This window comes from Prunus persica, chromosome G6 (genome assembly GCF_000346465.2).
Source record: "Prunus persica cultivar Lovell chromosome G6, Prunus_persica_NCBIv2, whole genome shotgun sequence".
NCBI classification, from domain to species: domain Eukaryota; kingdom Viridiplantae; phylum Streptophyta; class Magnoliopsida; order Rosales; family Rosaceae; genus Prunus; species Prunus persica.
In genome coordinates, this window is record NC_034014.1 from 21921977 (window position 1) to 21944608 (window position 22632).

The 22632-nt window shown below is 35.0% G+C and overlaps 1 protein-coding gene across 1 annotated transcript; it reads left to right on the forward strand.

Annotated features, from left to right (window-relative positions):
• LOC18775166 (phosphoenolpyruvate carboxykinase (ATP)) lies at positions 8962–14500 on the forward strand. Its single transcript, XM_007204909.2, has 13 exons — positions 8962–9101; positions 9317–9623; positions 10250–10434; positions 10785–10938; positions 11237–11321; positions 12078–12178; positions 12411–12709; positions 12877–13050; positions 13155–13220; positions 13320–13498; positions 13659–13828; positions 13915–14083; positions 14173–14500. Exons 2-13 carry the CDS (start codon positions 9325–9327, stop codon positions 14314–14316), a joined length of 2025 nt encoding a protein of 674 aa, XP_007204971.1. The 5' UTR covers positions 8962–9101; positions 9317–9324; the 3' UTR covers positions 14317–14500.

Sequence of the window (22632 nt, forward strand, 5' to 3'; positions counted from 1 at the left end):
CCGCCTCCACCTCCTCTACCTACTTTCACTCCGAGTTCTATCAAGAGGGTCTCCAGCTTGGCCGGAATGAGCGTTGAGGCTCGAAAAATTGAGGGGCAAAGAGTTGGGTTGGCCATTGCTGAAGAGGATGAGGAGGAAGAGGACCATGAAAATGATGATGAAGATGAGAGTCATAAAGGGTTTCAGAGGGGATCGAGAAATGGAGCTTCGGAAACGACGTCATCGCCGCCGAGGACGCCGAAGATGAAGCTGGTGCCTCCAATGCCTGAGTCTAAGAGCATGGCTTAGGACTACTTCTTTATGGTGGATAACATGTCGGGACCTTCTTGGAGAGGCACAGATGGGGCACAGATGGAGAATTAGAGAAGGGAGCTTGGCTAATTTGGGGATTCCTGAAAATAACATGAGGAGAAAGGGAGAGAATGAGATAGTGAGTCGGGGAGGGGCGGATATGTGGGTGTGGTTTGTATGGCTTCAATAGTGGTTGGGTGGGGAGGTGGTCGGAGATGGGTCGAAGATGTGAGTTGGTGGGGGAGGAGGTGGCTCAATGGTGGGGTATATATAGGTGTGAAACAAAAGAGAAGATTATACAAAGCAAACCAGAACCAGAATGGCAAGTTCATGGCTTCATATATTCGTCCTGGCTTTCTGTGCAAGCCTTCTTTTTCCAAGCAACTGTGGCCATGGCGATTCCGGGCTTCAGAGAAACGTGCAGCATTGTTCATCTTTGCTGATTCACTATTTGATGTTGGAAATAATAACTACATTTACTATCATTAGCTTTAAGGCAAATAACTGGCCATATGGAGCGATCGTGGCTTTGGAGGATTTCGAGCTCTTGGGTCTGTTGGGTTTTCAAGTTCTGGGCAGAGAGAGAGAGAGAGAAAGCAGGGGAAAAAAATATAATTTAATAATATTTTTAAAGAGTTTTGTATAATTTTTTTCCGAAATTGCCCTTCATTTCTTCTCTTTCTAACTACTGTTTGGTCATGAGGTGGGTCCCACAACTGCCACGTCAGCAGTTAACGTCTGACTTTGACGGTCAATGTAACGGCTGGTGTAAATTGGTAATATTTCGAAATGTTGAGTACGAAATTGATTAAAATGAAACCTTGGGGCCCATTTCGATACTGACACTAAACCTACAGGGACTAAAGTGAAGTTAATTCTTATTTTTTATAGTGTTTGACACAAATAGTTGTCGTTGAACAATGAACCCACTTTTTATGAGAAAGAACGTGCCTTTTTTTTTTGGGACGAAAGAACATGCTTCCTCATGTTGCATTTTCGAATGTTGAATTTAACAAAAAAAAATTTTGTACTTCTAATAAAAGCATTTTTTATTATAGCAAAAGTGCTAATTCGCACTTCTAGCATTTATCCTAGCAAAACTATTTACTTGTTCAAACTTTGGAGACGTAAAACAAAACAAATAAAAATTGTAAAGACACTTAAGATATGGATATCAAATAATTATAGATGTATAATTCATATTGCAACATCACACGCCATGACACTTGAACAACCTGAAAATGAGATTGAGAATGCACGAGCACAATGAGGTCCACTTATCAAGAAGCTTCGTACCATACCCACAAACCACATACTCCCATGCCTTCTCAAACCCAAAGGGATTTAAAGACATGTAAATCACTTTCAATTGCAGAAAGTCCAAGAATTAACATTAAAATTCACTTACAACACGCGATTTGCAGGTAATTGGATGTATTCATAATTCACTTAAAAATCCTATTTCTGATATAAAATACTTGGAGGCACTCTTTTTCGTTGTCCAAAAACCAAAAAGAAGGGAAAGAAAAAATTTCGAAGGGCAAAAGTTTTGGAGAAAATTGATTATTCTCACCACCATATCCACAATCTCTAGTTGAAAAGACTTACGTGTGGTACTCAATTGCCAATTATCATATGTATAAATTTATATAAGAAATTACATATTGTCCATCAATAAAAATTGCTAACAACGATACTCAAATATTGATAGGACTACACACAATATAAAGTCCTTACCAACTGAATCTTAGCGAAAAAACTTTAATTTGTTAACAACCACAAGTAGACAAAACAAAAGACGAAAAATGTCCATTCCCACCCGAAAAGAAAAAAAAAAGTGATTAATATTATAAAGTATGGGGCCACAGAATGAGAAATTTCAGTGAACAAGAGTCATTCTCCTCCAAGCTTGGAACTTGCCCACAATCTTTCTGTTTTATTTATTTTTTCAAGAAATAGTAGCCACCTCCCCCCAAACCAGACAAAAGCAGGCCAAGCCATTGCCACTCATACATCCAAATTTCCATTCATCTCGTTTGACCCATCAATGTCACAATTATAAATTAAAAATGGCGCTGTCACAATTATATAGTCCCTCCCCTGGTTCCTCCTACAAAAGCCATTTACTTGTACCTGCCGAACCTTTTGAATTCTCGACACAGTCATTGAAAGTTTCACGCGTGATGTTTAATTTATGGGTTTTCATGTGAATGGGTTCTCGAACATAGTTGAAGTCTAGGCCATCAAAATTCATTCAAGAGCTTGTGCACAGTGAATTTCCACGAGCTTGCACAAATGCAAGGAATTGAAGCGTAGAAATCTCTTCACATGAGCTTCATTCATTTGTCAATTGCTACAGCTTTTCATGTGACGATTGCTACGGCTACTCTTCATATGACAATATTGAAGGTAATGGCAGAGTTGGAAATTTATCATATAGGGGGGATAAACAAGTTTATAAAAATGAATATAGATGAGTATGCATCGGCCTTTTAAGAGGCATTTCATCAAACACTTTTTCTTAAAAGAAAAACTAAAAATCACTAAAGTCAAATTTCATTTTCACTAAAGATTAACCGAAGAAAAAAGAAGTTTTTTAAAGGTCCATATTACTCCCGTTAAAAGATGAAATGCGATTGATTGTAAAGAGTCAGTATTCACCTTTACAGTCAATTTTATCCTCAACAAATATTACAATATAGATTCCTTTGTAATCTATTATGCTTTTTCAAATGTGAATTCGACCATGAACATCAACTTTACGTATTGGCATAAAATGGAGTGAATTAAGGGTAAGATTCATAGGTTCATTTTTCAACTAAAGGATGTGAATTTCCTTCCTTCTAGATTACAAGAAACCCTAAGCCCAACTGCACCTAAAATTTCGAACCCAAAAGCATATGTCCTCAGGAAAATCTGTCAAATTATCGGAATTTTTTTTATTCCCTATAGGTATGATTAATTTTAGGATATTGGGGGACAAGAGATCTAGAAATCGTCGGGTCTACGCTTGACCAACCATGTACTTGTGCTCTTGTGCTTGGAGCACTCCACCGAGTCTTAGCCTCAAAAAGAGGTGCGTTAAGTTATATCTATCTGGGTTTGAAAACTTCACATTCGTCACCGGTGTCCGCTAGCTCATAACAATTTTACAAATTCAATAAAAACGGACACCAACTTTTTCTTGTACCAGATAAACATCGAACCCATTTATATATTAATGGATTCTGAGATGGCGCCATGTCCGCATGTTTTTCTTTTTTGAGTAAAATGGACGAGGAAGGTGGGTTTCTTCTTTTCTTATGTTTGAGTCAGTCTAATACAATAATTCATGTATCGAGAAAAACTAGCTGGGCGAATTGAACTCGTCTAGAGATTAGTGGTTCATATCCGGGAAGAAAAACGTCTCATCGGATTCTTTTGCGAGATAGGTCAGCTATCTTGTACTTATATTTTTGGATCATATTGGTTAATCACATGATTTAAACAGAACAAAATTTAAACGCATGAAGTGCATCATCTTTTTATCACGACCAACTTTTTATTTTTATCAAGCGACTTAATTGTATCATGTAATAAGAAGAACAGACACATAATTATATGCAATTGATTCTAGGGAAGCATTACTGCTCATGATAGCTAAATGTCAATAATTTATGACACCATATCATCACAAATTTCTTTTGAAGAATAACCTGTCAAGAATTTATCCCCAAATGCCACTGCTTTCTGCTATTCCCAAAGTCGTAACAAATTTCTTTCCATTGTTAAAAGGAATGGACTCAATTCGAATGATAGAATATCAATGGTCGAAGAAGGTTGATGCTGATCTTCTGCTAGTTCTTCTCAATCCTAACCCCTCCCTTAATATTAATGGTCCCCATGGGACTTGATTACTACTGGCACCCCGTGTACAACTAGCACAGTTTAAATGGTATATCACAGTGAAGTCATCGTGGAATAAATAAATGGCCTGCATGCATGGACCACACAACTAAGCAATAAAAATTAAAAATTAATTTAAAAAAAAAAAGTTTTTAAAAAAGAAAAAAAGAAATGGGATTGTCGGTCTATCTTGGTGGGTGGGATGGGACTGTAGGGACGTTTAAACGTCGGATAATTTTGAGTAGAGAACATATGATGAGGTGATGTGGTGCTTCGTTTGGTGCGGGTACTTTTTTAAACAAATCGAACGATAAGCTGCTGACAAGGACGTTTCCTGTTTTTTCTTTTCTAAAGACGGACGTTCCTTACTTGATAGGGACGTAATGATGTGTAATAATACTATTAAATTAATAGTATATGTTAAATTAAAGCCCTTTGTTAGAAGCTGTTTCACATATAAATCCCGACATCTGATTTTTGTTTTTGTTAAAATCCTTTTCATCTTAAAGACATAATTACTCATTAAGGATGAGAGAAGTCATGAATCGACAAGTTAGAAATATGGGAAAAAATAATGGGAATTAGGTTAATTATTTCCTTAATCAATTTAATTTATAATTTTCAAATATTAAATTACATATTTTAATGTTAAACACATGAAAAAAATAATAATAATAATTTCAGCATCCATTCATGATAAGTAAACACTTCATTATTTTATATTTATCTATAAGTTTTAGATTAAGCCATAATATTTTATGTGGCAAATGCATTGCATAATTTAGTAAGAAAAGCAAAATACATGCATCTTGTATACAGTGGCAATCCACAAAGTTGAAAGCTAGCATATGAATATATGACACTTACCAATAATAAAGAGGGAATATCTAATTATATATGAAATCCAGAAAAATATTGTCATGTTGTGTCAAAATCAACTGTTTCTCTATGGTTCTTGTTTATCTATGTACCATGCATGACACTGAGTTGGAAAATTAGATGTGGAAAATGCTGCAGAGTGCAAGAAATCCAGCTCATATGGTTTCACAAGTTCAATCAGAAAATTATGTAACTTTTATATGGAATGGAACGTGATGATGTGACAGCAACGTCTCATATTTAACCAAATTATTATTTTGGTTGCAATTTGTAACCAGTATAGTGTCTATTGTCATCCTCCAATTTCTTTTTTAAACCTCTTTGTTTTTATTAAACTATCAAACCATAAAGAGCCCCAATGGATTGTTTTTTAATCGAGCTCGTGTAGCCATGTTGAAAAGCAAATTAAATTAGAAGATATTTCAAATTTGAATTTTTTTATTCATTAAGAACTTGCATATGGGCACACACATCTTTCACTCGAAGTCGAAGTTTTTTAATCAAAATTTGAAGAATTGAAAAAAAATTTAAGGACATGTTTGGTATTCAACTTGAATTCAACTTTTTAAACTCAAAAACAGAATTTGAGTCCAAAACAAAGAAAATCTATTTGGTAGCCATATTTTTAAAAAATCAAACTCAAGAACAACTAAAAAACACCCGAATTATTAAAAATAAAAAAAATCTGTTTTTCTGTTTTTTTTTCTTACAACTCATAAGTTATCAAATGTTTAAGATTTGAAAACAGTTTTCAAGTTATATACCGAACAAGTTTTTGAATCTTAAAAATAGATTTAAGAACTCCTTGTTTTCAAGAAAAATCAAAGTTTTTGAGTTCTCTATTTAAATAGAATACCAAACGCCTCCTACTTGTTTCATAACAAATTTTTTTTTCAAATTCAACCAAACCAAACCCGCAAAGGACCCACTAGTGTAGTGGTTTGGAGTATTTACTCCCTCAGACAAGGTCCTGGGTTCGAGTCCTAGCATTCGTGTAGTGTGTGTGAGTTTAGTATGCTATCACCCCTCTCAATAAGAAAGGTCCTAAAAAAAAAAAAAAACACCAAACCAAACCCAAATTATTCTTCTTAGAGCATTCATAATAGGCTCCCTAAGTGACTCCTTATAATTAAATGCTACTATATTTAATTATTATTTTAAACATTTATTTAATGATGTCTTTAATTTTATCCTTAATTATTATTATTATTATTATTATTATTATTATTATTATTTGCATTTTATTTAATGATAATCAACATTCAATGGATAGCATGCCCAATCAATCTATAAACAAAGAGTTGTAAACTCAATTAGCCAACAAAAAAAAAACAGTGATCTCGCAACTTCACAACAGAAGATGACAATCTCCTTGTATCAGCTTGGATGCGGTTCAAGGAAATTAGAAAAAAAGTGGAACATATTGGAAAAGAATTTGGGAATACTTCCATGAATACAAAAGATTTGTGAGTGATCGGACTACCAATTCTTTAATGCACCGTTGGTCAACAATTCAACTTGATGTGAATAAGTTTTGTGGATGGTATGCTCAAATTGAACAAAGACAAGTGGTCTCAATGAACAAGATAAGGTAACATTATATGTGACATTTTATAATTCAATTACTTTTTTTTTCTTTTTTTTAAAATACTTTTGCAGATCTTACAAGCCAAGGAAATGTATGAGAAAATAGTTAGTCAATCATTCACATTTATGCATTGTTGGCATGAATTAAAGCACCATCCTAAATGGTTGGTAGATTATTCCAAGAGAAAGCCAAACAGTTCGAAGAGAAAGTTAAAAAGTGCTGCAACAACTTCTCCATCCACTCCAATATTAGTAGAAGAAGACAATTTGACTCAACCTTTGTCGATTTGGAGAGGCCTTTAAGTAGAAAGGCTGAAAAGGAACGACTGAAAAAGAAAAAGGGCAAAGACCAAATTGATGACAATATGACTACGCCTACTTCAGTGCTCTTAAAAAAACACATAGAAGAAAAAAAATGGAGCGCAAGAGAATGGAATTTCAAAAACGGATTATTATTCAAGAGCAAGAAAAGATTACCTTTGAGTAAGCTAAAATTCAACAAAGAGGCAAATGATCCGCTATTGTAGTGGTTTGAAGTATTTACTCCCTTAGGCAAGGTCTTGGGTTCGAGTTCTAGCATATGTGTAGTGTGTGTAAGTTTAGTATGCTATCGTCCCTCTCAATAGGAAATGTCCTCAAAAAACAGAAAAAAAAATTGACAGAGAGATGAGCAAGAGGAAGAAAGGACAATGTCACAAGATACAACTGGGATACCTCTAATGCTATAAAATTATTATAAGGGACACCAAATGGAAATCCTTGCCAAACAAATAAGGAGTTAAATTTAAATTGTTTTTGTAGTTTATTATTTGGGAATATTCAGTATTTAAATATCAACATTTTATTGCAAATTAAGAATTAAAATAATTTTAAAAAGAAGTAAAGCATTTATGAAAAAAAGAAGTAAAACATTTATGACTCTCTAAATTAGGAAGTATGATTGGAGTTGAAATTTTTCAGAGAGCTCATAAAATAATTTTTTTTTGTATTTTAAACTAAATTTTAGCTAAAAAATAGATAGCATAATTGTACATGCTCTTAGAGCATCCATAATGGGCTTCCTAAACCACATCCTTAGACAAATTTTAGGGAGGAATTGTAAAAATGCAACTCCAACCATGCTCCCCATCCACCTCCTAAAATAGGGAGTCCTCTATGAGCTCCTAAATATGAGGAGAGATAAATGACTCATAATGGCTCCCTATAATTTAACAAGTATTTCAAACCTTTACTTAATGCTAATTATTTTTATTTTACTTTTTAATAGAGATTGACCAATCAAAAAAGAGTTATAGCATTTATGACTCTCTAAATTAGGGAGTATGGTTGGAGTTGAAGTTTTTTAAAGAGCTCATAAAATAGCTTTTTTATATTTTTAGCTAAATTTTAGCTAAGAAATAGAGAGCATTATTGTGAATGCTCTTACATCTTGGCCATCAACAAATTACTAATATGAATTTTGGATAAAATTAAAGACCAGCACTAATTTAATTACCAAACTTTACCGGTGTCTCTTAACTACACTGCTTCTCGCGAACACCTACGAGAATAGAGCTGCTGCCCATCATCCAATGGGTGATAGTCTGAGACGCAATGGACGGCTGATATCCAATCAAGTAATGGGCCCCACATCTCCAATCGCTGTGCTTGCGGCAACCCGACGCGGAGAAGCTTTTTTTTTTCTTTCCCGCGTTTCAATGCACAAATCTATAGAATCTGCTACACACTTGTGCTGGCTGGATAGAGTACACTAAAGAGGTAAAAACTCGGCACGTAAAAATCTCGGAGTTTCGCGAGAAACTGACGGTAAATGCGGACTTGAAATCCAACTTCAATTCGATTTAGTATTTTTAGGGGGAAGGCGCAGCACAAATACAACGTACACAAACAATATGCAGTTGGGAAATGGAATTGGGGATAATATTTCCAACCCCCCGAATTTCCCTTGTACACGTGTGGAAGGGATACGTCGTTTGCTGTTTGCGTGTCGTTGGGTGAGATATATTCCCCTGCATGCATCTCCACTGAGATCATCTGTTCTCAACCACTCAGATCAAGATTAATCGAAAAGTGGCAACCGTGTAAAACGTCGGACTAGATGAGCGAGAACAGGTAAGGTGGTGAGCGGAGCAGAGGATTGGTAATTATTATCCTCGTTGTGCATCTCGTTCAATTGGTTTTTGGACTTTTTCACTTGAGTGAACCAAGAGGGATAGGGTTTAACCATGGTTAATTTTTGACCAGAGTTTTGTGAAACCCTGGTTAACAAGGGGGCCACTCAACCCTTTATAAAGGACACCCCTCCCTTCTCATTTCCCTCACTGCTTATTCCCCTTTGTGTTACGACATTACACTCATATTCATGCTCTCTCTCACTCCATTATTTTCTTCCTTCCCCGTTTCCCATTAGCCTCAATTTAATTTCCTTCCTTCATTTCTTCTCCAGCTCTCAATCTCTGGTGCACCCTCTTTCTATCTTATCTTTTGTTTCAATCATAGCCCAAGGAAGAAAAATAAATAAAACCTATCGCTTTTCTATACTTACCGCTATGATAACTTGAGTGTAAAATATGCGACGTGATAAGAGAGAGATGGACATAAAAATGACATAAAATCTAGTCATAATTATTTTCTTTACTGTGTGCTATGTTCATGTTTGTTTTTTTGTTTGTAGAGGAGAAAATGGCGTCGAACGGGAACGGAGAGTTCACCTTTGCGAATGGAAACGGGACGGCAGCGGTGGCAAACGGCAACGGAACGGCGAGAAACGGGCTGGCGAAGATCCAGACGCAGAAGAAGGGCAATGGGATGTGTCACGACGACAGCACGCCACCTGTGAAGGCGCAGACGATCGACGAGCTCCACTCGCTACAGAAGAAGAAGTCGGCGCCCACCACCCCGATCAAGGGCACTCAAGGTGGTGCTTTTGCCATCACGCTTTCTGAAGTGGAGCGACAGAAGCAGCAGCTCCAGTCCATCAGGTATACACGTGGCACGCAGCCCACGTAACTCTTTCGATATACTAGTTAATTAATACTCAAAACAGATTAAAGCACGATAAAAAAGAAAGAAATAGCAAAAACCCACCCAAGAAAAAATAAAAACAGCTTGGAACGGCGGATTTGTGATACAAGGGGCCAGGGCGGACGATAGGCCGAACCCACCGTTGTAACAGTAGATCCTACCACTGATGAGGGTCCCACATAAATGTTGCGCTTTGTCCAATCCGTTGACGCCACGTGGATGATGCGGTATTATGTGAGCCTTTTCAGGAGAAAATATTTTTCATCGTCACTCTAACTTAAGACGTATGCTCACCAACGTTTTTTAATGTTTGACACGTATTAGGTAAGCCAGGTCTTGAATTAAAGTGGTGAGAATTTTGTTGGGGCTAAATATTGTTTTTTTCTTTTAATTTTAATTATAGGACTCAAATATCTAACTACAAGGTGGGCCAGGCCTATAATTTCCTGCTTGGTTTTATATTGATAAAACACCAAATTCTCTCGGAAATAACTTTCCGGGAAAATGGATGTGACTTAACAACTTCACAGTTTGGTTTTCTGATTTTGTGGGTTTTGCTCGGTGTCTTGTTTTTATTTGGCAGTGCATCTTTGGCTTCGCTGACGAGAGAGACTGGGCCGAAGGTGGTGAGAGGTGACCCGGCTAAGCAGTCTGATACGCCCAAGGTTTCGTCGCACGTGTCGCACCATCACCATTTCACTCCCACCATCAGCGTCAGTGACAGTGCCTTGAAGTTCACGCACGTCCTCTACAACCTCTCTCCAGCTGGTGAGCTTTACCAAAATTTCATTTTTTCGCATCTTGATCCATTTTTGTCTCGCCACCAAAAATAATTTCTGCAAATTTGGATCTGGTCATATCTTGGACAATTAAGGAAGGCTGTTGCATTCTCAATTTGTCATCTTACCGTAAATTTTAATATCCTGCTCTTCGCCCAGACTCATTATAAAACTCATATGCAGCTTGTTTTGAAAGAAATTCCATATCGCATTGTTTCATACCCCTTTTTCTTTATCTCTCGTGACTGATGCGAAAAATAGATAAAAATGTGTATGAAATATGAGATATGTAAGTTTTTCTTTTTTCTTTTATTGATGTGTGGGTTGTATCTGGTGCAGAGTTATATGAGCAGGCCATAAAGTATGAGAAGGGGTCGTTCATTACGTCAACAGGCGCATTAGCAACTCTTTCTGGAGCCAAGACTGGTCGGTCTCCAAGAGATAAGCGCGTTGTCAAGGATGACACCACTGAGGATGAGCTTTGGTGGGGAAGGTAATAATAATAATAATAATAATAATAATTAGTACCCATTTTCACTTTTTGACTACTGTGTATAATGTAATTAATAACAGTACTACCGAAAAAAGGCATTGACTTGCAAATCATTGTCTCAGGTTCGAAGTCCATTGCACCGTAGTAGTATGTGTGAAAATTCCCTTTCCTATAATTTAGATTATTATTTGTACTTAAAAAATAATAATTTAATACCATATACTTACTTTTATTTTATTTTATCTGAAATAAATAAATTACTGGCAGTTGAGAAATATTTGGTATTTTTCACCTGTAGGGGCTCACCCAACATTGAAATGGATGAGCACACCTTCATGGTCAACAGAGAAAGAGCTGTGGATTACTTGAATTCTTTGGACAAGGTCATTTTTCCTTCCTTCATTTTTATGCCTCACATAAAAGCTTGCTTTCTTTTCCAAAAATGGATTTTAGGCCAAGTTTGAATATTTACATCATTAAAAAAATTGGTGTTGAAAAATGCTTAGAATATATTGCTTTTAGGAGATAGTGATGTTAGTGATATGGGTGATGGTATCTTTATTGTCTTGTTTCTCCAACTTGGCCTAAAACACTATTGGGAGGAGCAACTTTGTTGTTTTCTGCATAATTTGCCCAAATTCTGCCCCACACGTTTTAGCGGTGCTCTGTATTTATCTTGCTCGTGTTGTGTTCAACCTTACCAGTTTAGCAGCCAAGAGCCTACAACTCTGGGGAAGGATAGATACAACAAGACCATAATTAATATTTGGTCAGACTTATATTGATAACTATTAATTGGTTCTGTAAATTTGAACATACTCCAAACTGTTATGATTTTTGTTAACATGTAAATTAAAAGAGCTTAGTGCCAACGGGTTCATAGCTCAGTGGTAAGAGCATTTGTTTGCACATCAACGGTCTCAACTTCGAACTCCAATGGCACCTCCCCCTTCCAAACTATGACAAAAAAATAAAATAAAATAAAAGCCTAGTAAACAAAGAAGTAGCAGAATTTATGTCTTGCTAAACTAGATGTATTTGCTGAAAGTTTGTCACTATGTTGCATATACATATACATATATGTATCATGTTAAATTTCATTTCTGGGACAGAATTGGTATTGAACTTTTGATTTACAGGTCTTTGTGAACGATCAATTCTTGAACTGGGATCCAGAAAACAGAATCAAAGTGAGGATCGTCTCTGCCAGGGCTTATCACTCACTGTTCATGCACAACATGTAAGTAAAACATAAGAATTTATGAACGATGGTTGAATTCATTGCTTTTTCAGCAGTGTATGTTTCTGTATGCCTTCCATGGGGTAAGGCCGCCAGATAAGTCCTCTTAACGTTGACATAATCTTTTTTCTGAGTATTGTCATCCCTAAGTGTAGAAATCAGTCCAGGAAAATAGGAGGTGCAAACATGTGTATTAGCTTAGTGTACAATTGGATAACTGGGTGGGTTGCAGGTGCATCCGACCCACTCCTGAAGAGCTGGAGAATTTCGGTACTCCGGACTTCACTATATACAATGCTGGCCAGTTCCCGTGTAATCGTTACACACACTACATGACATCCTCCACTAGCATAGATCTTAATCTTGCTAGGAGGGAAATGGTCATCCTCGGCACCATGTACGCCGGGGAAATGAAGAAAGGTCTTTTCAGTGTTATGCATTATCTCATGCCTAAGCGACAAATCCTCTCCCTACATTCTGGCTGCAATATGGGGAAAGATGGAGATGTTGCTCTCTTCTTTGGATTGTCAGGTATAGTATCATCGGATCGTGGTAATGGTGTCGCTCTAGCAGCCATATGATATGTGCTCTCTTGCTCTCTCTCCCTCCCCATCCTTGGTGTCTTATTTGAAATGTGCTAAAGATCAGCCATGACATTTCAATAATGAATGCTAATTTTCTTTTGTTTTAATAATTAGGTACTGGAAAGACGACTCTATCTACAGATCACAACAGGTACTTGATCGGAGATGATGAACACTGTTGGACTGAGAATGGTGTGTCAAATATTGAAGGCGGTTGCTATGCCAAGTGCATAGACCTCTCAAGAGAGAAAGAGCCTGACATTTGGAATGCCATCAAGTTTGGTGCTGGTAATATATCATTTCAATTTCTTTTATATTATGGAAGAAGTAAAAGTGCTCTGTTTTATCTTGTGAATTCAACTTGAAATGATTGAATTTATCTTCACTGGCAGTGTTGGAAAATATTGTGTTTGATGAGCATACACGAGAGGTGGACTACAGTGATAAATCTGTTACAGGTAAATATCACTTGTTTAGTGATCTATTATACTTATACATGCTTCTGTTTCTGTGATACACCATACAAATTTATTGAGCTATTTTTCTTCTGGTTGCAGAGAATACTCGTGCCGCCTACCCCATCGAGTACATTCCCAATGCAAAGATACCATGCGTCGGTCCACATCCAAAGAATGTCATCCTTTTGGCTTGTGATGCATTTGGTGTGCTCCCACCTGTGAGCAAGTTAAACCTGGCACAGACCATGTACCACTTCATCAGTGGCTACACTGCCCTTGTAAGTTCAGCTATTCCAGTTTATCTTGTGAATTATAAGTTGGGGGCATAATGAGGCTCTCTGCAGGAGAGCAAAGGTGCTCTATGTGGTCTCAAGAGAAAATCAATATATTGGGCTTCTTAACACATTTTTCACTGAACCAATTATTGAAAATTCTTAGGTTGCTGGAACCGAAGATGGTATAAAGGAGCCGACGGCAACATTCTCAGCTTGTTTTGGTGCAGCATTTATAATGTTACATCCTACCAAGTATGCAGCAATGCTGGCTGATAAGATGCTGAAGCATGGTGCAACAGGATGGTTGGTCAACACTGGGTGGTCAGGTGGAAGGTATGCGCCTTTGATAATATCATCATGACATTAGAATCATTTTGGCAATAGAATCTGGACCAAATAAATATATTTCTCTTCTGCAGCTATGGATCAGGAAAGCGCATTAAGCTACCCTACACCAGGAAAATCATTGATGCCATCCACGATGGCAGCCTCTTAAACGCGAAGTACAAGAAGACTGAAGTGTTTGGACTTGAGATCCCCACCGAGGTTGAGGGAGTGCCTTCGGAAATACTGGATCCAGTGAACACCGTAAGTTGGCTTTCTCTTGCAACCATTCCTCTGTTTAGTCTTGGTCTGCCCTTGTATTTGATATCCAACATTTTTGTTTGGAGTTGCAGTGGTCAGACAAGAATGCACACAATGAAACACTGTTGAAGCTGGCTGGCCTCTTCAAGAGGAACTTTGAGACCTTCACAAACTACAAGATTGGAAAGGACAACAAGCTGACTGAAGAGATACTTGCGGCTGGTCCAAATTTCTGAAACCTTGGCAGAACAAGAAAAACTGGAAACTAGTTCTAGGGAAGTTGGAGGGTCAATGCAATGAAATAAGAATTGGATAGATTTGAGTTGCAGTCATTGTCTTAGATTTGCAAAATGGTTCTTGTACTTTTAAGTCCTATTCTAATATAATCAAGGAGGTGGATGCTCCATTTATTCCCTCTCATCTTGGCGTGTTTCAGATTTGAAGTTTATTTGAACATAAATCCAATGCAAAACAAAGAAAATAGTAAGGCATTTTCAAGCCACCAACTACGGCACACTCCTTCGGTGGAGCAAACCTTTCCTTGACTTGAAGAGTTAACGTCTCTTCAACCTCATTTCAGTCGGGTCGTTTTATAGTGAGGGTACCGTATATGAATTATAGATGTGCACCTTCATATTAGAGTGAGTGTCATGTGGGCTTTAAAAGTCAACCTTGGGCCCAAAGCTCTCTCCTTCTTCCGTTGTCACTATCTTTAAAGGCCCATATTCCCCGGACCCATGAGCAAAAAAATTCAGGTCCAAACAGGGCTATAATAAGTGATTTGTTTTTAAAAAATGTAATTTTTAGTTCACAAAGTATACCGGGTCAATTCAAAGATGACACAATTATTAAGTGCTCGTTTGACATTGCTTATTTGGGGCTATAAGTGATTATTTTTACAGCACATCAATGCCAAACTAGCCCTAAGTTAGGTTTAGTTTAATGATATATATTTTTATTTCTAATGTTGAAAATGTCCAAAATTCGAATCTCCTTTCCTTACTAACAAAAAATTTAAAACAAATCCGGGGGGAAAATTGTTACCCTACTTATATTGTTGTTTTATTGAGACTGATTGAACAAGAAGTGGAACATTGTCATCTTAGGCCTACAATAATCTAGGATTGTGTCAATTTTTATTCAAGGCAAGATGCAGAGAGTAGTATTCAATGGCCCGATTTGTTAGCTACCTGTCCTTCAGCCTGGGTTGATAACTGAACTTATATCCTTTCTCAGCATGTTGCCAGGCCTAGACTGCTTGAAATGGTCATTCATTCCCTTTTTCTAAGAATTCTTCTTTTTGTTATATTGGAAGATACTGAAACAAAATCTATTCTAATTCCAACTCATTTTCCCACTTTCATTAGCCGATGTAATTAGTGAATAAATGGTTATCTTGTGTGACACTGATACTAACTAAGCTAATGTCTAATGAATCAAAAATGGATAAATTTTGTATAATAAATTGACTTATCAGCTTACGATAAAATTATGAAATTAAACAAACATCGGCATTGAGAATGGTACGTAATTTTGTCTTAACTAAACATGACTTGAGATTCACAAGTTTTCACCAAAATAGCAAAAACTTTTCCTTTTTCTTTTTAGAAAAATATATATATATATATACACTCAATTTTAGAATTTTTATTAAAGAAATAGTCTAGCCGAGGGGCTATACCCCGGGTTTTCAATTTTTTTTTAACAAGAAATAGTACCGCCATGCCGCTATACTCGATTTTTCCAATTTTTTTATATTTTAAATACACCTACTTTTTACAAATCTTCAATAATATACACAAAATTCAAGTATTATTTATATATATCTATATCTATATATATAAAGCAAAAGGCAGAGAATGGTGAAACATTCAAAATACCATAAAATACCCTTGGTTAATTCAAACATTAAGAATTGAAATTATTAATTAAATGAGGATAATATGGTAAATTCATATTTTTTTATATTTTAAAAAAAAGATAATAGATCATACTTTTATGGAACATAACTATTCATGTTATCTTCTCTTAATTCTAAAAATAAAAGAAAAAAGAAAAAAGAAAATCAATTGGCAAGGGGCTAGTATATATAAAGCAAAAGGCAAAGAATGGTGAAACATTTAAAATGCCATTGGTTAATGCAAACATTAAGAATTGAATTTATTAATTAAATTAGGATAGTATGGTAAATTCACACTTTTTCATATTTAAAAAATTTAAATTTAAAAAAAAATCAGATAATGGATCCTATTTTTATGGAACACAACTACCCATTATCTTTTTTAATTCTAAAATAAATTTAAATTAAAAAAAAAAGCCTCTCATAGGCGAGGAAGCAGGTGCGAAGAGGCTAATCTACATATATAAAGCAAAAGGCAGAGAATGGTGAAACATTCAAAATACCAGAAAATGCCCTTGGTTAATGCAAACATTAAGAATTCAAATTATTAATTAAATGAGGATAATATGGTAAATTCACACTTTTTCATATTTAAAAAAATTAAAAGAAAAAGAAAAAGCAGATAATAGATCCTATTTTTATGGAACACAACTACCCATTATCTTTTTTAATTCTAAAATAAATTTACTTATTTTTTTTAAAAAACCTCTCGCAAGCGCGGAAGCGCGTGCAGAGAGGCTAGTATATATAAAGCAAAAGGTAGAGAATGGTGAAACATTCAAAATACCAAATGCCTTTGGTTAATTCAAACATTAAGAATTAAAATTATTAATTAAATGAGGATAATATGGTAAATTCACATTTTTTCATATTAAAAAAATAAAAATAAAAACAAAATAAGATAATAGGTCCTATTTTTATGGAATATAACTACTCATGTTATCTTTTCTTAACTATTAAGTTGTAATTTAATAAAATTTTGCTGAATAAAACATGTACGTATTTTATTCGTTTAGCCGCGCTGCTATACCAAATTAATATATATATATATATATATATATATACAAAAGGCAGAGAATGGTGAAACATTCAAAATACCAGAAAATGCCATTGGTTAATGCAAACATTAAGAATTAAAATTATTAATTAAATAAGGATAATATGGTAAATTCACACTTTTTCATATTAAAAAAATTAAAATTAAAAGAAAAATCAGATAATGGATTATATTATTATGGAACACAACTACCCATTATCTTTTTTAATTCTAAAAATTAAATAAAAAATAAAAAGAAAAATAAATTGGCACATGCGTGAGAATGTGCTAAGGGACTAGTATCTATAAAGTATAAACTAATGCAACTAGGAGAGTCATTTTTTTATATATTTTTTTATTAAATAGTATAGGCGCGGGGCTATGCTAAAGTTTTTATTTAAAAAAAAAAAGTATAGCCGCCCGGCTATACTCGGCTTTTCTAATTTTTTTTCAAAAGACATAGTATAGCCGGTCGGCTATACACCATTTTTTAAATTTTTTACAAGGAAATAGTATAGCTGCTCAGATATACCCGGTTTTAAAGAATTTTTATTAAAGAAATAGTATAATCTGAATTTCACCCGTCAAGCCCAGAACCCGGCCAGAATCATGGGGTGCTGTGATCTTATGCATATCAGATTAGGAGTCAGATCGAATTTTCAGGATCAATCTTGTGGGTCCCCCCAGCACACCGCCCCCTCTGATCACTGTGATGCTGTCCCTGCATCCCTCGTGATGTGTTTTTCTTGGAGGCTTTCGCGGTCCTGCATAATTTGGTTTGGGTCTTTACAAGGGTATTTTGGTATTTTTATACATGGATTATATGGATTTATCCATCAAAAAATCGTCAAAATGGTGTGAAATGAAACCAAATTTCTTCACATAATTACGATTATGTCAAATGACATGTGTACAACAAACACATCATTTGATTAGTAGTTGGTGAAAAAACTGGTACCTCTAGTATATAACTGAAGAGGAAAAATTCGGTTGGATTGTTCTTGTTATGTGACAGTATTGAGCGACAATAAATTTTGATAATAAATGATATCTTTTTTCTTATTACTTTTGTATGTGTTTAAATTTGATGGTGAATTTATATTTTTGAAAGCATGCTCTCTCTCTTTTAACTAATTTATAATGGCACTCCCCAACCAACGCACTGCACCATCACTATCGAAGTTCTATTGAGGTCTAATAGAATCTGAGAAAAGTTCTCAGCCGGCCCTCTGTGGGGAACATTTCTTGCGATTAACTTCAAGAATTAACTTCATCTCTTCCAGTTTGCCCTTATATTGGTCTTCCGATTCATCAAATCGATTCAAGTTTCTTATACAATATTAGATTGGTTAACCATTTGAATGGAAGCATTAAATAAATAAGATAGAGCAGAGAAGAAGTTAATGATATAGGAAGAATGAAGAAAAACATTTACAGAAATACTCGAATTTAAAAATAAATTTTTTTTAAAAAAAAACAAAAGATATAGTCTAGCCGTGAGGCTATAATTGATTTTTTCAATTTTTAAAAAAGAAATAGTATATACGCTTGGCTATACACATTTTTGCAATTTTTTTTAAAACGAAATAGTATAGGCTATACTAGGCTTTTAGAAATTTTTTTTTAAAACATAGCCGGACGGCTATACGCGGTTTTGAGAATTTTTATTAAAGAAATAGTGCCGCCGGGCGTCTATACTCGGTTTTTTCCAATTTTTTTAAAAGGAATAGTATAGCCGGGCGGCATACCCCGTTTTTCAATTTTTTTAATACACCTATTTTTTACAAAATCTTCAATAATACACACAAACTTCAAATATTATACACATATTATTGAATACAAATAATATATATCATCAAATTAAATATATTATATAATGGCTGAACTTTCAAGTTGTAATTTGACAAAATTTTGCCGAATAAAATATTTAGGAATTTTATTCATATAGCCGATCGGCTATATCAAATTAATACCTACAAAGTATACACTAATGCAACTAGGAGAATCCTTTTTTATAATTTTTTTTGTTATTAAATAGTATAGTCGAGCGGCTATATACATGTTTTAAAATAAAAAAAAAAGTATAGCCACATGGCTACACGCGTTTTAAAATTGTTTTTAAAGAAATACTCGAATTTTTATGTCCTTTTTAAAAAAAGATATAGTATAGCCGATCGGCTATACTTAGGTCTTCAATTTTTTTGTATACATATATATATATATGTGTACGTACGTACGTATTTTTCAATAATGCATTCGTGTTCTATACACGTCTCACGTTTTTTAAAAAGCAAACATACAATAGTCATGTTGTACTTGTACGTACATATTTGTAATGTTTTATACACGTATTATTTTTAAATAATTCTCACATATTATTGAATAAGAATAACATATGTTATAAAAATTACATTAAAATATCATATAGTGAAATATTAATATCTACTTTGGATATGTTGAAACTAGCAAATTAAAATTTATAAGGGACAAACTAGGAGAGCCCTTGTTTATTTTATTAATTTTTGCATTAAATGGAATAGCCCCTTTTAAACAAAATGTATTTAAAATGTATAGCCGGTCGGCTATACTATGAATTTTTTAATTAAAAACAGTATAGCCGGGCGGCTGTACTTATTTTGTGACACGTGGCGCATTAGAGAAAGAATGTCGTCCTTTTTTTAATTATAAAAAAATAGTACCGCCGCACGGCTCTACGCCGTGTTTTTCATTTATTTAAAAAATAAAACTGCGTTGACACGTGGCGACAAGAAGATGGGGTTTCCTTTTTTTTAATATTAAAAATAGTATAGCCGCCCGGCTATACTCATTTTACTGCTCTGTTTTATTTTTTAGTTAATAGTATAGCCGAGCGGCTATACTCGATTTTTGTCTAATTTCTTTTAAAACTAGTATAGCCGGGCGGTTTTACTGTTTTTTATTTTATTTTAAAAATTGTCTGTAATAAATACTATAGACGAGCGGCTATAGTCTTTCACACACACACACACACACACACACACACACATATATATGTATACGTACGTACGTATTTTTTAATAATGCATTCGTGTTCTATACACGTCTCACGTTTTTTCAAAAGCAAACATACAATAGTCGTGTTGTACTTGTACGTACGTATTTGTCATCTTTTATACACGTATTATTTTCAAATAATTCTCACATATTATTGAATAAGAATAACATATGTTATAAAAATTATATTAAAATATCATATAGTGGAAGATTAATATCTACTTTGGATATGTTGAAACTAACAAATTTAAATTTATAAGGGACAAACTAGGAGGGCCCTTTTTTATTTTATTAATTTTTGTATTAAATGGAATCGCCCTATTTAAACAAAATGTATTTAAAAAGTATAGCCGAGCGTAGTAGCCGCACGGCGATACGCGATTTTTTCAACTTTTTAAAAAGAAATAGTATAGCCGGCCGGCTATACACGAAAATTTTCAATTTTTAAAACGAAAGAGTATAATCGACTGGCTATGCACAAAATTTTTTCAATTTTTCAAACGAAATAGTATAGCCGATCGGCTATACACGGTTTTTTAGAATTTTTCTTGAAGAAATAGTACAACCGTGTGGCCATACGTGTTTTTTTTTCCAGTTTGTTTAAAAAAGAAATAGCATAGCCGTGCGGCAATACCCGATTTTTCCATTTTTTTACTACACCTATTTTTTACAAAATCTTCCATAATACACTCATAATTCACGTATTATACACATAATTATCACATATTATTGAATACAAATAATATATATTAAAAATTTTGAATGAATTATATTAAAATATTATATAATGGCCAAACTTTTAAGTTTTAATTAGACAAAATTTTGCCGAATAAAACATGTACGTATTTTATTCGTATAGCCGCATGGCTATACCAAATTAATATCTGTAAAGTATAAACTAATGCAACTAGCAGAGTCCTTTTTTATAATACTTTTTTATTAAATAGTATAGACGCGCGCGGCTACACTAAAGCTTTTTTTTAAAAAAAGTATAGCTGGGCGGCTATACTCGGTTTTTGTAATTTTTTTTCAAAAGAAATCGTATCGCCGCGCGGCTATACTCCATTTTTCCATCCTTTTATTTAAAAAATAGTATTGTCGCGCGGCTATAATCGTTTTTTTTTCAATTTTTTTGATATACCTATTTTTTTATATACAAAATCTTCAATAATATTGACAGGACCCGATCCAAATTCCGCTTTGGAATCCGAGTCAGACCCTGTGCGTGTCCGACACCTGGCAAATGTCGGGCACAAATGACCTCTTTGCCCTTCTATACAAAAACACGATAAAATAACAAGGTTGACTTCTACCGAAAAACCGGCAGAGTTTCCCTTGTAATTGGCTCAATACCAAAACATTTTCACCTGCCAACAAGTATACATATATACAACCAACTGCCAGCATATGTTTATATACATTCCAACAGTTCAAAACTCAGTCTAGGGCAAAACATCAGAGCGACTACTAAATGTACAAAAGAGTGAATCTGTTTACAAAAGAAAATCCTACATCAGAAGAAAGGCGCGGAAGATGGGAAGTGGCCCGGTGGTGGATTCCTGTGCACGTCTACTGCCTGGGGGCGCAAAACAACAAGAAGGGTGAGTGGACCCAAAAACAAAGCTTAGAAAATACCATATGAACATACTAACCCCACTGTAAAAACAGTTATACAAACTAGCTTATTTTCTTTATTTCTGAAATCAATGCATGTATATAACTATACATTTGAAAACACTTTAAAACTATCACCGAGGTGTACCCTATTTCCGTCAATTCCTTGGATCCGTCAATTCCTTGCATCACCATGGGTGACGCATACTCGCAGGTCTCAGTGACACGAGGTCAGTCTGAGCCGCAACTCGCAGGTCTCAGTGACACGAGGTCAGTCTGAGCCGCAGCTCGCAGGATTCAGGGAACCGTAGTCCACCTTTATCCGCATTACTCGCTCCACACGAGTTCGAGTACCAAGGAACTCATGGGGCAACTGTCAAGCATGCTGATTAAACCGAAGGCAACAAATATAATCCGAAGGCAACATTTCATAACTGGGTACGAGGTGATTTAAGAAAATATAAAGTTTCTGAAGAAAATCTGTTAAATAATTAATTTTCTGTAACCTTTAAAATTCTGCTGCCATTTATCTGATAATTAACGAGAATATCTTTTCCTATATTCTTAAAAGGAAACTTCACTCGGCGGCATGTAACATAAAATATTTAACAGCATAAAACAGCTTATAACTGAAACTGAACTACTTAACTGAAACTGAACTGATTAAATTTATTTATAAAAACAAAGAGTCCACTCACTGATAGTCCGAGTTAGCTGGACCTCTGGAAGGTCCCTCCTGCGGGTCAACTGGTGCCCGGGTGCCTGATTCAATGACCATAATATTCTATTAATACAATATAGTATTAAATTTAAAACCCTACCCCCGGCTCCTAAAAGTACGTGCGTCAATTTAAAGTGATCCCTATGCCCATAACAGCTCTCCTTCCACGTGGGATAGTTTAGCGATATCTTGGGACTCAAAAAGCGCTAAAGTCCAAAGAGTCAATCCGGGACCCCACGGGTACAATA

Coding starts and splice junctions, on each gene's coding strand:
- LOC18775166 (XM_007204909.2), top strand. CDS start 9,325: ATGGCGTCGAACGGGAACGGAGAGTTCACCTTTGCGAATGGAAACGGG. Junction 9,624..10,249: donor CAGCAGCTCCAGTCCATCAG/GTATACACGTGG, acceptor TTTATTTGGCAG/TGCATCTTTGGCTTCGCTGA. Junction 13,221..13,319: donor CAGTGATAAATCTGTTACAG/GTAAATATCACT, acceptor TTCTGGTTGCAG/AGAATACTCGTGCCGCCTAC.